At 45.3% G+C, this 16,330-nt stretch overlaps 1 protein-coding gene across 5 annotated transcripts in view; it reads right to left on the bottom strand.

The window, feature by feature from the left end:
- Positions 1-11,098, bottom strand: part of GORASP2 (golgi reassembly stacking protein 2) — a 38,568-nt gene extending 27,470 nt beyond the window's left edge. Inside the window, exons 1-2 of one of the 5 annotated variants that reach the window (XM_025403865.1) lie at positions 9,717-9,793; positions 4,741-4,844 (exon numbers count right to left, since the gene is read on the bottom strand). In XM_025403865.1, the coding sequence (XP_025259650.1) occupies positions 4,741-4,839 (99 nt within the window). In that variant the 5' untranslated portion in view covers positions 4,840-4,844; positions 9,717-9,793. Of the gene's footprint in view, positions 1-4,740; positions 4,845-9,716 lie in introns of all 5 variants that reach the window. The other 4 variants (XM_025403866.1, XM_025403869.1, XM_025403867.1 and 1 more) reach the window with 4 other exon arrangements.
- Positions 11,099-16,330: the final 5,232 nt, after the last annotated feature.

Genomic DNA, 16,330 nt, shown 5'->3' with positions numbered 1-16,330 from the left:
GTTCAAACTTCTGAGGTTAGCTTACAAAATAAAAATCACAGCAGTGTGAAAGAAATGCTTCTCTCCTAACACTCTAGAAAAACAGCTGCAATAAACAAGATGACATTTGTTAGACAGTTTTTACCCTCAACAAGCAAAAATGAGAAGTTTATGATGAAACTGCACAGTAAAGGGGCATCTTCATTACATAAAAAGAAATTTGCATCAATGATTAGAAGCTGGATTTTTTAATCACCAACTTTATAGAAATAATCCCTAAAGTGGTGTCATTCAACTACAGTGGATGATTTCAGTAGGTTCTGAAATCAATTTAGTGTGTCACAAAAGACAAGTATCAAAACACAGTATCATAATAGAAAATTTGTCAAAAATTCATGATATAATAAAGGCCTATATTCTTCATGAAATGTAGTATGTACTGGTTGCAATGGAAAATACATTTTTTGCTTTGAGCTACAATAAAAATAAAGTTAGGAAAAGCTGTCCTACAAGATACCATTAACACTTTTGCTCCATCAAGTTCCCGGTTAAAAAAAAAAAAAAGGCAATTAACTTCTTGACTTTTCCCTCCACTTCTGATCCCAGATCATTAAAAGTTTTACCAGATTTAGCCTAAACTTTTCTTTTACCACACAGACCTAACTATTGCTTTCCAGTGAAGCATCCATCTCTTCTTCCAGGATTAAGAGTGTTCAAATACTACTACTTATGCTAGGTTTGGATCATTTCACATTAACCTCTTTCTCTCAATTCTTCACTTGGGGGAGGGAGGAATGGCAGAGTAAGAGGGAAGAAGTGTTTGGGTGGACTTGGGTGTCAGGCGGCATTCTCCCAACTGCATTGGTCTATTGACTTACATACTCTCAGCTGAGGTATACAGACCTTCTACCTTAAAGTAACAAAGAAAGGAAACCACAAGGCAACTTGCAGCATACAGGATATCACCAGACTACATATTTCACTAGATGATATACAAAGACACACTTATTCACGTTTCTGGCTGATATGTAAATTATCTTCCTTAAGTTTTCTAACAATGAAAATGTTATCATAAAATCGGCTTACTAGAATGTATAACTGTCTCCTTTTTTTTTTACTGCAGCATATATTCCTTTTCCACACACAAAATGTAGATAAGCTCCACTGAGTGACTATCTATACCATCATCTCCTCTAACACCCTCCCTCCTGTACCGCTTTTAAAAACAATAGAGATGTTAAACAAGACTAGAAAACAAATTCAATCCAAGCAATACTTAAATGATGACCCACCTCAACTATAAACATAAATCCTCATGCACTATATGTGTGCGCAGGTGTTCAAAATGATGGGAAAAGATCTGGGAATATGATATAATAAAAAGAAATCCTAAATCCTCCGGAGTTATAATAGGCATTTTTTTAGTAGGGAAGGGTGAGGGAACTACAGTAGTCCCTGTTATAAGCAGGGGATATGTTCCAGAACCCCCCATGGATGCTTGAAACTGCAGAGTACCAAACCCTACATATACTGTACTATATATTTTCATATACTATTTCCATATGCAAATACTTATGATAAACTTTAATTTATAAGCTAGGCACAGTAAGAGATTAACAACAATAACTAATAATAGAGCAATCTACCACTTATGAGCTGTTTATTTCTGGAATTTTCCATCTGATGTTTTTGGACCTCAGTTAACCAAAGGTAACTGAAACCACAGAAAGTCAAACTGTGGATAAGGAGAGAGTACTGTTTTCTATGTCTGCAAATGGGTAAGTTTCCTTATTTGGGTCTTGACACAAATGTGTGGTAAATAACTCTGCAGTAGACTGGGAGAGTTCAAGCCTCACCTGCTAAAACATTGTCTTCCCACGTTCTTCACAAACAAAGCAAAGTGCATGTTCTCCTGACACTAACCCTAACATAATTTTTAACATGCAAGCAGTTTAAAATAAAATTGTAATGGCAACTAAAAGGAAATAAAAACTCATTATTGCATAATGGTTTTCCAGAAAAGATCTGTACATTAGAAAAATAACATTAGAAGAAATTGAACTCTGCTCTAAAAGAAGCAAAAACTCTGACAACTTCTTAACGCATTTTATATTCTTCAAATAACTTAGGGATTTGTTTCCTAGGGAAAGAAAACTTGCTGTGTGACCTTGGGCAAATCAGATTAACTTCTCTGTGCTTCTTTTCTTTTTTTGAGATGGAGTTTCCCTCTTGTTGCCCAGGATGGAGTGCAGTGGCGCAATCTCAGCTCACAGCAACCTCTGCCTCCTGGGTTCAAGTGATTCTCCTGCCTCAGCCTCCCAAGTAGCTGGGATTACAGCACCCACCAACATGCCTGGCTAAGTTTCTGTATTTCTTAGCAGAGACGAGGTTTCACCATGTAGGCCAGGCTGGACTCAAATTCCTGACCTCAGGTGATCACCACCTCGGCCTCCCAAAGTGCTGGGATTACAGGTCTGCACTTCTTTTCTTTTTTTTTTTTTTTTTTGAGACGGAGTCTCGCTCTGTCACCCAGGCTGGAGTGCAGTGGCCGGATCTCAGCTCACTGCAAGCTCCGCCTCCCAGGTTCATGCCATTCTCCTGCCTCAGCCTCCCGAGTAGCTGGGACTACAGGCGCCTGCCACATCGCCCGGCTAAGTTTTTGTATTTTTAGTAGAGACGGGGTTTCACTGTGTTAGCCAGGATGGTCTTGATCTCCTGACCTCGTGATCCGCCCGTCTCGGCCTCCCAAAGTGCTGGGATTACAGGCTTGAGCCACCGCGCCCGGCCACTTGCAAAAATGAGGAGGCTAAGGAGGTAATCTGTAAGCCTGAATGACCCACCACGAAATAAGTCTAACTGTTGCTAAGCTATCTATAGGTTCTACAATGAAAAAAAATCAAATATAGCAAGATCATTTTAATTACACAGACTCTTTCAGCCATTTTAATTAATGTGTCTAGTAACACTGTAGCAATGCAATGAAAAGGATACTGGCACTCCCCGTTTAAAATTAAAAAATAATTTCCTTAAAAATGAGGATAGGAGGAAATTAACAGGCACCATTTGTGTGTGTGCCTAGATGACTAAAATTAATGGGTCAGATTTGACCTCAAACTTATGTTTTAAACAGCAGCAAAGTACAGGTTAGGTACACAAACAAAAAGTAACGGTTGCTTAATTAAATAAAAATACTAAAAATGTTGACAACTACAGTAGTATATTTTAGCTAGTATTGCCACAATACTGGTTCTACACAATAATGCAAATGCTAGTAATAAAGGCATCACCAAACATTTGAATCCTTATTATATTCCACATTCTAAGTTAAGTGCTTTACATGAAATATCTCATTTAATCCACAGGATAATCAAGGAGGTAGTGTTAAGAAAGAGATTTAATAATGCTCAATTGTTTTATTTTCATACACAGTATCTAACGTGTTTTTCAGTGGAAAAGGTGGAAGTGGCTCTGCTATTATCCACACTTTTCAGATACAAAGACTGAAGCTTTTCAAAGCATTTCAAAGGGTTGCTCAAGGAAATAGAATGAAGTGACAGAGCTGGCACTAGAATCCAGTTCCCAAAGGTGGTCTCTGGTGGTTGACTATGATAGTTTCTCAATGTACTCATGTCCACAAAGATAACAAAATTCTTTCCTTCTGTCTTTATGTTTTTTTAGAGACAGGGTCTCACTTTACTGTCCAGGCTGATCTCGAACTCCTGGCTTCAAGCAATCCGCTGCCTCAGCCTCCCAAAGTGTGGGGATTACAGATGAGAGTCACTGTACCAGGTGCTTCCTCCTTTGTTTCCCTCCCTCCCTTCATTCCCTCTTTCCCTTCACTCCTTCCCTCTCTCTTTCTTTCTTTTTCTTTCTCAAGCTCTCAATATTTTGCTAAGGCTACTCTTGAACTCCTGAGCTCAAGCAATCCTCCCACCTCAGCTTCCTGAGTCCTGGGACTACAGGCACATGCCACAAAGCCTGGATTTTACTTTTAATTAACTAATTAGGGCAAGGATGTGGCTCACAGCTATAGTCCCAGCACTTTGGGAGGCTAAAGCAAGAGGATCATTTGAGCCCAGGAGTTTGAGACCTTGTCCCTTCAAAAAAAATCAGCCAGATGTGGTGGTACGCACCTGTAGTCCCAACTACTTGGAAGACCAGGGAGGGAGAATTGCTTGAGCCTGTGAAGTCGAGGCCACAGTGAGCTGCGACTGTTGACACTGCACTCCAGCCTGGGCAACAGAGCAAAACCGGGTCTCTATTTTTTTTTTTTTTTTTCTGGGGGGATGGAGTCTCACTCTGTCGCCCAGGCTGGAGTTCAGTGGTACCATCTCAGCTCACTGCAACCTCCACCTCCAGCGTTCAAGCGATTCTCCTGCCTCAGCCTCCCAAGTAGCTGGGACTACAGGAATGCGCCAACACACCTGTCTAAGTTTTGTATTTTTAGTAGAGAGGGGGTTTCACCATGTTGGCCAGACTGGTCTTGAACTCCTGACCTCAGGTGATCCATCCACCTCAGCCTCCCAAAGTGCTGGGATTACAGGCATGAGCCACCACACCCAGCCTTAAATTTTTTTAAAAAAATTAACAAATTAAGTAATTTTAGAGACGCTGCTCTGTTACCCAGGCTGGAGTGCAGTGGCATGAGGATAGCTCGCTGCAGCCTCAAAGTTTTGGGTCAAGTGACAATTTTGCTTTTATTGAGACCGGATTTCACTATGTTTTTCAGGGTGGTCTTAAACTCTTGGGCCCCCACCTCACCTCAGTCTCCCGATTGGAGTAGCTGGGATTACAGATGTACACCACTGTGCCTGGCTCAAGCTTCCTTATTTCTGACAATGTGCTTGAGCCATCTCTCATTGGTGCTTAAAAAAGAGAGAGAACAAAACCCCAGAATAATTATCTTCATGCTACAGTAAATTTATTTGCAATGCCAACAGGGAAATGTACAGTCTCTCAAAGTAACTACTTAGGACCAGGTGTGGTGGCTCATACCTGTAATACCAACACTTTGAGAAGCCAATACGAGAGGATCGCTTGAGCCCAGGAGTTCAAGACCAGTCTGGGCAACACAGAAAGATCGCTCTACAAAAAAATTTAAAAGTTGGCTAGGCATGGCAGCATATGCCTGTAAGCTACTCAGGAGGCTGAGATGAAAGGATTACTTGAGCCCAGGAGTTCAAGGTTGCCATGGGCCATGACCACACCACAGCACTCCAGCCATAGCGAGAGTGAGATCCTACAGAGAGAGACCCTGTTTCAAAAAAAGAAAGAAAAAAAAAAAGTCACAGTTTCTAAAGCACATATCAAACTTTGTATTTCCTAGTTTACATTGATATTTTATTAGTGAATCAATCTATATATATAATCCTTTCAGTAGAATATTAAAGTAAGCAAAATGAACACACTGATGTTAATGGTTATTCTAAGCTCAATTTTTATAAAATTTGTAGAGGAATTATTAAAAACCCCTGCTAGTATCTGACCCAGAAGGCAGAAGAATCAGTGTTGTACACTCTACTACTTACTGAAACCATAATTAACTACTAACAGCAGATTTCCCCCAGTGAGAATCCTGAGGATGATAGTACAGGCATTAAAACACACCTCATCACATAAGTATGAAAGCATATAAGGCCGGGCGCGGTGTCTCACGCCTATAATCCCAGCACTTTGTGAGGCTGAGGTGGGTGGATTGCTTGAACTCAGGAGTTCGAGAGCAGCCTGGGCAACATGGCAAAACCCCATCTCTACCGAAAATACAAAAAATTAGCTGGGCATGGTGGTGTGTGCCTGTAGTCACAGCTACTGGGGAGGCTGAGATGGGGGAGGATTACTTGAGCCTCGGAGGTGGAGGCTGCAGTGAGTGGAGACTGTGCTACTAAATTCCAGCCTAGAGTGAGACCCTGTCTCAAAAAAAAAAAAAAAGGTGGGGGGTTGCGGGTGCAGTGGCTCCCGCCTGTAATCCCCACACTTTGGGAGGCTGAGTTGGGCAGATGATTTGAGGTCTGAAGTTCTAGACCAGCGTGGCCAACAGGGTGAAACCCCATCTCTACTAAAAATACAAAAATTAGTTGGGGGTAGTGGTGGGCGCCTGTAATCCCAGCTACTTGGGAGGCTGAGGCAGGAGAATCGCTTGAACTGGAGTGGTGGAGGTTGCAATGAGCTGAGATTGTGCCACTGCATTTCAGCCTGGGTGACAGAGCAAGACTCTGTCTCAAAAAAAAAAAAAAAGTGTATATAAACAACATGAAACTACTAATTTGTTCAAGGCCTATTAATATTAGAAAAAGTTTATGTTCAATGATGTAATTCCTAAAAGTATCCCAAGGTTTATATACATTGTATTCCATGGTTTTAATAAACGGAGATATCCTGATTCCTACATTTGAAAGCAATTTTAAAGAATATTTATTAAACAACTTCTGGGCCTTTTATTAGAAAAGATTAATTTTGGGCTGGGCACAGTGGTTCACGCCTATAATTCCAGCACTTTGGGAGGCCGAGGCCTATGGATCAGCTGAGGTCAGCAATTCGACACCAGCCTGATCAATATGGTGAAAGCCCGTCTCTACTAAAAATACAAAAATTAGCCGGGCATGGTGCCAAGGGCACCTGTAATCCCAGCCACTAGAGAGACCGAGGCAGGAGAATTGCTTGGACTTGGGAGGCGGAGGTTGCAGTGAGCCGAGATTGTGCCACTGCACTCCAGCCTTGGCAACAGAGCCAGACTCTGTCTCAAAAAAAAAAAAGGAGAGATCAATTTTAGGGGCAGGGTCAGACTCTTCAGGTTTCACAATTACAACTTTATATATAGAAAACAACACTAAATAAACCTACTGTTCTCTTTTTACACATTGTTTCCAGAATGAGTGAGAAAGGAGCCAGAGTGAGATTTCTGTGTTAGGGCATGAGGTCGGGCGTGGTGGCTCACACCTGTAATCCCAGCACTTTGGGAGGTGGAGGCAGGTGGATCACTTGAGGTCAGGAGTTCGAGAACAGCCTGGCCAACATGGTGAAACCCCAACTCTACTAAAAATACAAAAATTAGCTGGACGTGATGGCAGGTGCCTGTAATCCCAGCTACTTGGGAGACCCGAGGCAGGAGAACTAGGGAGGTTGCAGTGAGCCGAGATTGCGCCATTGCACTCCAGCCTGGGCAACAAGAGTGAAACTCCGTCTCAAAACAACAACAAAAAGATGGCATGAGTTTCAAAGTTTGAGAAAGACAATGTTAGAAGAATAAAGAAGAAAACAATGACTATTGAGTATTAGAAATTAACTTTTTCAAAGTAAGTACTAAACTGAAATCCCATCGCAACAGGATTGCATGTAGGTTAGTTAGGCACCACTTAAAGAGAGCAGTTCCTTTGGGAGACCTCATCTCTGACAAAATAGAAAAAAATATTTAAAAAGAGCAGTTCCATACAATAGTAGGTACGGTCTAGGCACTGCATTTTCTATAGAAGTAATTCCACTTGCAGTCACTTGCTTCTCTAAGAACACCTAAATGCTGCCCAGTCTGCAGCAAATGGCTCAGAAGATAAAAACCTGTTATTACACTGGTGACACACTACATGTCAATGACCCTTCCATCACCTCGAAATCTCTCCCAGAAGAAAGCATGAGAAAGAATGAAAATGCTATTTTCCATGTCTCCACACTGGTGTGAATACTTGCTCCAGAAAGTATGTCCTCAGATATCCCCTATCTCAGAGTTTGTAAGTGTGGAACAGAATATGAAAGGAAGACTTTTTGTATGTTAAGATTTAACACAGCACTTTTCCCTCTAAAAACAAAGATAAGGAAACCAATTACAGAATCAGGGGCAGAGGGTCTTAGGAACGCAGACACAAAATTCTCCTAAACTAGATCATTACTATTTTAAAGCTCTCTTTAATAAAAGTCTAACTAAATAAGAATTATTTCATCATGTGCAACATTAATGCTCCAGATGCAGATTGGTAACTAAGGTTGTCCCTAGTGTTTGTAAAAACCAGATTTATAGATTAATAACACATCTACACTACTGAATATGTATGAACGCTGATTTGACTGCACTTACATAAAGAAAATACAAACTTGTTTTATGTTGTAATGTAATCATTAAGTTGGAATCCTTTTGATGTGTATGGCTTTCTTTCAAACACTCGAGTTTTTTTTTGCTTATTAACATTCATGTGTTTTACTGAGTTTCCTTGAGTGCATGTATTATAAAAAACATCACGAATCCCCAAGGATTCATGATCACAATCGGACACTGTGAGAAACAGCTGGTAATACTGGGTAACACCGCAGGGTAGAGAACTCAAAATCAGATCAGATAACACAAAGAAAAGCACAGCTTTCACCTCACATTTGGGAACTGACAATTCTCCTTCCATTTCCTCTCTCAGTATGGCTCTTGGGGGTTTGGTTAGCTGACGGGGATAGGAAGATAATATGGTTTATTTATAGGCTCCCTTTTCCTTTCTGGGGGAAAAAAATCACCCTTTACTACCAAGAGTATGGCTAGAGGAGGGATTTTTAGTGTAATGGAAAGGCAATAGATACGATAATCCTGAAGATCAGAAAGATGATCTGTCTCAGCCCTATCACCTAGACAGCTGGGCAATTTAAGAATGTTGTCTCACCTAAAACATGGGACCCAGGGCAGGAAATGAAGGTAGCACCAGGAAGTGCATTCTCTTACTTTCAGTGAAAACGTTCTTGCCTGTGAGGAGCTAATATTGAGTGACACTATTACACCCTTAAATGGCGCTACACGCTGCGGCCACTCTGTTGACAGTTCTTCACGTTAACACTCACACAGGTGTCACAGCACACAACCATCAACGCTACTTCTAAAGTTGCCCGGTTCCATGAGGAAAAGACCACATGCTTTGTACCACCCAGGCCCAGGCCGTTCATAGGTAGGGGCTTAGCTGACGCCTTTTGAGGTATTATGTTTCTCTGCCTCCTGGAAGTTAAGCTAGGGTTGTTTTCCTTATATACTCAGATTTTTTAAAAAAACATTCCTCTGCACTACCTCTTTACCTCTGTGGATCTAAACCTTAATCTAAACCACACCCTCAGCAGTCGGAACAGAACGGAAGTTCCCACTCCAGGAAATCTTGGGAAGGAGGTTTGGGAGGGTCAGGAGTGGCACGGGAAAGGAGAAGTCTTGTCGAAATCAAGTCTGTTTAAGTCCGTCGAACCTACTTCCAGGTCATTTCGATCTCCGTCTCCTTCCCCGCTGGCCTTTCAAGTCACTCAGCCGGCGCCGAGGTGATTTAACACCTGCCGCCGCAGGCCCCGCCTCCGGACTGCGGGTCAGGATCCCTCTCCTAGGAAAGCGCAGACTGCCTTCACAGTCACTACTTTGGAAACGTTCCCTCCGCGCCCTTCCTAACTTTGGAAGCCAAAAACGATGGTGGGTGGAAGAGAGAGAAGGCCGTGCGGAAAAAGAGCAAGGTTGTCCCCGCTTCCCAGGGCCGCCCCCCGGCCGAGTCGCCGGCAGCTGCCTCCAGCTCCAGCCCGTCTTCCCACAGCCGCGGACCCCGTGCACAGGGCGCTCCGCGGAGGCGGGATGCCAGCGGCCTCCGGAACCAGCCTCGGCCAAGGCAGCGCCCGCGACAGCCTCTCCTTCGCGGGATCGGGCCTGGCTGCCCCGTGAAGGAGCCCATGGGGGCCTCCGCCTCCCCGCGGCCGGCCCCACCTCCAGCCTGCAGCTCCGCGGCCGCCGTCGGAGCCCTTACCCGTAGAACGTGGTAGCCTTCGGTGCCCCCGCCTGGGATCTCGACGCTCTGCGAGGAGCCCATGGCGGCGGGCGATCTGTGTGGCCGAGCCGGGATCCGCGCTGCTCCCGCCCCCCGCGCACCGCCCGCTCTGCTCCTCCGCGTAGCACTTGGGACGTGGCACTCGCTGCCGCCGGAGAGCCGGGCCGCACAGCCCGCCGGGAGATCGTCTCCGCTGCGGCCCGGGCCGCTGCGACGCCGCAGACAGCGCCACCTGCCGCGAGCCACTGGAAGGGGCCCGAGCGCGCGCGGGCCGGGAGGGTGGAGAGGGAGGGCCGAAGAAGGGCTGGGAGGTGCCGCGTCGTGCTCGCGAGAGAACAGATATGCGCTTCCCCCTGCTTTGGCGCCTTGCTACGGGGCCCTGGATTGGGCCAGATTTATGCAGACGCGTTCCCGCTCGCCTGAAAGAACAGGTTGCAGGTCCCCCTGGTGGCCAGAGGCGGGGAAAGAGCTGCTGATAAACAGGAGCGAACTCAACACACAGCAAGCTCTCTGTTTTCCGGGTGTACAGGTATTTTCCCAGACTATACAGCTGAGGGGAATAGTGGCCCCCTGTGGGGCCACTGCACAGTATGAGCAGAGCATACTGCATCTGCTCAGCTAAATTTTATAAAAGGAAACGCTCCCTTTATAAAACAGTAGTCTCACAGAGTCACCTACCAACTTCTTTTTTGGTTTGGGGTTTTTTTTTTTTTTTTTTTTTTTTCTGCCTCCGTAATTGTGAGAATAAGATTAGAGGATTGGTCACAATCAGAGCGATGCCAGCGTGGGAAGCACTGTTGGATTTCCCTGGCATTCCACCACCTGATGCTGTTCGGTTCCCCGTCCCACCTCCTTCAGGTAGCCAGGTCGTATTCATGCTTATTCCGTTGTCGTATTCCTTTGCTGCTTTTGCCCCTTACATGTACTCCCTCTGAAACTCCCAGTTGCCTTGTGGTCAGTTGGACTAGTGGTGCGTCAACCAGGTATTATGTGGATTCCTATGTGATGCAATGTAAAGTATGTGCTATCACCCATGATGTATTCTAGCCCAAGGTGGTTAACTTGCCTCTATGGCATCTTGAGTTTGATGTTTACAGAATGTAAGGGGAATTGAGGAGCAAGTAAAATGACACCACAGGGAATCAGGCAAATACAGGAAGTGGGCTTTCCTTCAGGACAGCTGGCCAGTTCTCTTTATTGAGTCAGAGTCCTATGAAAGGGCCTATGCCAGATTAAAAGGAACACGAAGAATATAACCAAGAGACACACTGTAAGGGCTTGAGTTGGGGGCCAACTTGGAGAAATAAGCGTAAAGAACATTTTTGGTTCATTTGGAGAAATTTGAATATGTACTGAGTATTAGAAGAGTAGTTATTCACATGGAAACGTGGAAATTATTGTCTTTTTAAAAAGCTGGTTACAAGATGGGATGTGTCTGTAGACAATATGAAAAACATGTCCTCAAAATACAGATTAATACGTATGTATGCATATGAAGATGTGGGAGGAGAATATGAACCAAGGGTTACAGTGGTGATCTCTGGGTGGTGACAGAGATGTTTTATTTTTTGTTTTGGCTGGTTGCATATTCTTTGATGTTCATGAAGTACTTCTGTAATAAGAAAATATTATTTAAAATTTAAAAATAATTTTCTTTGCTATCAACAAGTGAATAGCAGGTTTTTAGAAGGCCTAATAAATCCATAAATCCATAAATGAAATCTCCAGTTATTAGGCTCCTCAAGGACAGGGTCTGCAGTGGAGCTGTCTTTATGTTCTTGATATTTACCAGAGTGCCTAGCAGCTCATTCAACAATTTAATAAATTTAGTGCAAGAGAATAAATGTGGCCAGGCGCGGTGGCTCAAGCCTGTAATCCCAGCACTTTGGGAGGTCGAGACGGGCGGATCACGAGGTCAGGAGATCGAGACCATCCTGGCTGACACGGTGAAACCCCGTCTCTACTAAAAAATACAAAAACTTAGCCGGGCGAGGTGGCGGGCGCCTGTAGTCCCAGCTACTTGGGAGGCTGAGGCAGGAGAATGGCGTAAACCCAGGAGGTGGAGCTTGCAGTGAGCTGAGATCCGGCCACTGCACTCCAGCCTGGGCGACAGAGCGAGACTCCGTCTCAAAAAAAAAAAAAAAAAAAAAAGAGAATAAATGTAAGAACTAGATCTAATTATAATGTTCTCGTTCTGCTTGGCAATTATAACCCTCTTTATGATGGAAGCTGTTGCCATGTTCAGTCGTCAAAATTTTTGGACCAGTTGTCTCCCATATGTCTGATGGTAGCCATGGCTTGTAGAACCCAGGCTGTGGATTATTGGTGGTCCGTGGGGAAGTCTAGCCTTCCTTAGAGCTGTAGTGTATGTTTCAGCCTCATGAGTGGCTGCTTGCTATTCTCCACACAAGCCATTTACTTTCTTACCTTCTTGATTTTATTCATGCTATTCTCTACTTCTGAAATGCCTTTCCTTATATTTTCCACTTACAAAAATCCTAACTTCGAAAAAATCCCAATCCTTTAAGTCCCATCTCAAATCTTACTTATTTATCCTTAAGGTCAGCGTGACTCTCTCCTCGCCATGAAACAGTTAGTTCCTTCATTTCTGTAACATCACTGTCATCGTCACAGGTCTGTCTTCTACCATTTATGGTCCATTCATTCAAAGCAAGGATCATATGTTTTTCTTTTTTCTTTTTCCTTCCTTCCTTCCTTCCTTCCTTCCTTCCTTGCTTCCTTCCTTTTTTCCTTTCTTTCTTGTGAGATGGGCTTCACTCTGTCTCCCAGGCTGCAATGCAGGAGTGTGATCACAGCTCACTGTAGCCTCCACCTCCTGGGCTCAAAATCATCCCTACCTCAGTCTTCCGAGTAGCTAAGACTACAGGCACGCGCTACCACACCCAGCTAATTTTTTTGATATTTTGCATAGACAATGTCTCACTATGCTGCCAGGCTTATTTCGAACTCCTGGGCTCACATGATTCTCCCACCTCAGTCTGCCAAAGTGCTGGGATTATAGGTGTGAGCCAACACGCCCAGCCGATCATGTGTTTTCATCTTTAGATCCCCAGTTCCTGGTTGAGTATTGGGAACATGGTTGAGTACTGTTTATTGATTTGAATTGAATGTGTGTAATGAATAGCTTCAAAGCCTTTTCTTTTTCAGAATCAGTTAATAAGTTACCTCTGTGGTTACTATTTGTGTCTCATCAAAATCTGTGGGTCTTTTTTCTTTTTTTTCCTAATTCCCAGGGTGATGGTAAAATCTCATGTTATTTCTTTAGCAGCAGTTGGTGGGGGGTGTGGGGGTGAGGTATAGGGCCCACCTGGTTTGGGACTGAAAAAAATGTGAGAATGATTGCCCCATTTTTCCTGGTGCCAGTTGTTTTACTCTTTTAGTTGGAGAATATGCTCCAACAGAAGGCAAAGAATAAAATCTCAAGGATGTTGCCAAAGCTAATATAAATAATATAACATGATGGAGGGAACACGTGGGAGATTATTGTCAAGTCAGCCTCAATTGGAGTAAGAATCTGCTGCAGGCAGGTTGGTATTTTGAAACATCAGAGGCAGCAGAAAAGCGAAGTCCAACAGAAGCAAATGTCTACAGGCTAAAAAACCACAAGTAATCTATTCTTCCAGAAGAAGTATCTAGTACTTAGTTTTATGTGTGTTCTGAGTTCCATTAACATTAATTCTGAGTCCTTCCTTTCCTTCCTTTCCTCCCCTCCCCTCCCCTCCCCCACTTTCCTTCCTTCCTTCCGATAGAGTCTCGCTCTGTTGCCCAGGCTGGAGTGCAGTGGAGCAATTTCAACTTGCTGCAACCTCCACCTCCCAGGTTGAAGCAGTTCTTGTGTCTCAGCTTCCCAAGAAGCTAGGATTACAGGCATGCGCCACCATGCCCAGATGATTTTCATATATTTAGTAGAGACGGGGTTTTGCTGTGTTGGCCAGGCTTGTCTCAAACCCCTGGCCTCAAGCAATCTGCCCATCTCGGCTTCCGAAAGTGTTGGGATTACAGGTGTGAGCCACCACACCCGGCCAATTCTGAGTTCTTGTAAATAAGTGGTTCATGATGGAGGGATCATTTTTTATCATACACATGGAATATCCCTTATCTGAAATGCTTGAGACCAGAAGTGTTTTGGATTTTGGATTTTGGAACATTACTGGTTGAGAATCTCTAATCCAAAAATCCAAAATCCAAAGTGCTCCAATGAGCATTTCCTTTGAGTGTTATGTCAGTACTCAAAAAGTTTCCAATTGGAGCACTTTGGATTTTTAGATTAGTGATACTCAGCTTGGTGTTGGCTAGTGCAGCCTTATCTTTTTGCCTTCAGACTACCCTGAGAAAGTTTGGTTCCAACCATATTTGGATAAGGGCCACATTGGATAGGGCAGACGGGGATCTCCTAACCTAGCCTGTTTTGCTGAGAGAGCAAACCACATGAGACCACATGAGAGACCACGTTACATGCCATGCACTCTCAGTCACAGCTGACTGGACTAGAGGGGAACCCTGTTATACAGGCAGTCAGCACTCACACTGAATGAGGTGGCCTTTAGAAAAGGTTCTCCCCCCACAAGTGGATGGTAGTGACTAGCTACACCAATCAGGTTTTCACTTTGGGGACTTGGAACTGGGAAATACAAGGAGACACTCCATCAGTGTATATTTATTTGCATATTAGAATGTAAGCTCCGTTAGGGCATGGGCTTTGCCTGAGTGTCTACTACTGTGCTTTTCGTACTAACAAAGAGCTGGCACACAATAGTTACTCAATAAATGGCTGTTGAATGTGTGAATAATCATGTTAGTAGTTATGTTGATGGCAGTGGTGACGCGTATGGAGTGGCCATTGCAAGGACGCCAACTGTAGTGGGGGAAGTGTGGCCAGGGCTGTGCACTTGTTGGCCCGTGGGGGCCAGGAACAGATGATCCCAGTGGGAGCTCCCATGCCTTACCGAGTTGGTGGGGTGGGAGCCCACTAACTCCTCGGTGCAGCTGCAGCTGCCCAGTTATGGCTCCAGACCCAGGCATCCCTATGCTCTCAGGGGCCCAGGAAGCCTCTTTCCCCCACAAGCTCAGAAGTGCCTGCTCCCACTCCCTGGCCTCTCCACATCCCCAGCACCCACTCTGGTGTGGAACACAGTTGTGGCCGAGCCCAGGTACTGTTGCAACCCAACCAGGTGTGTGTATGCTCGGGACAGTACTGAGACACCAGCCCTCTGCTACCTCGGCTCCCTTCAGACTTTGGGCACCAGTGAGCATGGGAGGAAGGCTGGGGTGTTGAGGATGGCTTGACATGGGCCTGCAGACAGCCTGGGCACCACAAATGGCCTGTTGATGGTGGCAGGAGGCAGACAGGTTCCTAGGTGGGAAGAGGCAGGTCCCCGGTGAAACCCCATCTTCAGGCCAGGCCTAAAACCTGAGGGCCTGGCTGCCAGTTCCAGGTGGAGTTCATGACCCAGAGTGAGAACTTCCTTGATGCCTTTTGGCCAGTTGGATGGTGACTTTTCCATGAACCAATCAGCATGTACTTCCTCCCTTTTCAGCTCATGAAAACCCCAGACTCAGCCAGACTCAGAGACTCATCAGGATTACCTGCTTGTGGATAGGAGCTACCCCCTTTGGGTCTCCTCTCTGCTGAGAGCTGTTTGGTTGCCCAATAAAGCTCTTCTCTGCCTTGATCACCCTCCAGTTGCCCATGCAACCTCATTCTTCCTGGGTATGGGACAAGAACTCGGGACCCACCAAATGGCAGGAGTGAAAGGAGCTGTAACACTTCCCTGGATGGCTCCCCGAGCTATGGTGGGAGCTAAAGGGGCTGCAACACTATAGCCCTCCCACCCTCCACAGGCTCCAGACAGCTGCCCCATGTGATGGGAAGCAGCAGTGGGTCTGGGCTAGCCCAGGAGCCGTGGGCCAGAGCGTGGCAGCAGGACTGAAAGAGCTGTAACACAAATGGGCTGAAACATGCCCCCCAAAACACGCCCCCACACTCACCATGCTACAGGCAATGAGAAGGAGAGAAGAGCTGCAGCCCTTCTGGATGCCCAGACCTCTGGGCTCCCTGAATCAGGGCTGTGGCACACTGTAACACCTTCTTTGGAGCTCTGCAGTTCCTGGCATCTCTGAGCTTTTGGGTGCCACCAGACTCCCCTCGCCTAGATGCTGGTGCCCACAGTGGAAGCCACTTGCGGTATATCTGGTCCAGCCGCAGCCTTGCATGGAGCCAGCGCCTGTGCCAGTGCTTGGAGCTGCCCACCCTGCCACAGCAGCCAGTGTGCCTGACTGTGCAAAGAGGCAAGAACCTGTGCTCACTCTCTCACATACCCCTCACTGCTTCACACCTGACTCACCCTTGTCAGGTGTGGGATCCAGGCCAGCAGCACAAGCAAGTGCAGCCTGCCAGGACAAGTGGGCAGGACAAGCCCAGTGGGGGCAAGCAAAACTCAAGCAAAGGTGCTGCTGATCACAGAGGTTTCCAGCTGGCAAAGCAACACCCTAAGGATCTTGTGACAATGTCAACAGAAAAGCGCTAGACCAATGGTTCTCAAGCTGGAGTATATATCAGGTTCACCAGGGAA

Source organism: Theropithecus gelada, chromosome 12 (genome assembly GCF_003255815.1).
Source record: "Theropithecus gelada isolate Dixy chromosome 12, Tgel_1.0, whole genome shotgun sequence".
Classification (NCBI taxonomy): Eukaryota; Metazoa; Chordata; class Mammalia; order Primates; family Cercopithecidae; genus Theropithecus; species Theropithecus gelada.
Note: the sequence above shows the minus strand (reverse complement) of the source record. Positions and strands in the feature narration are given on the sequence as shown.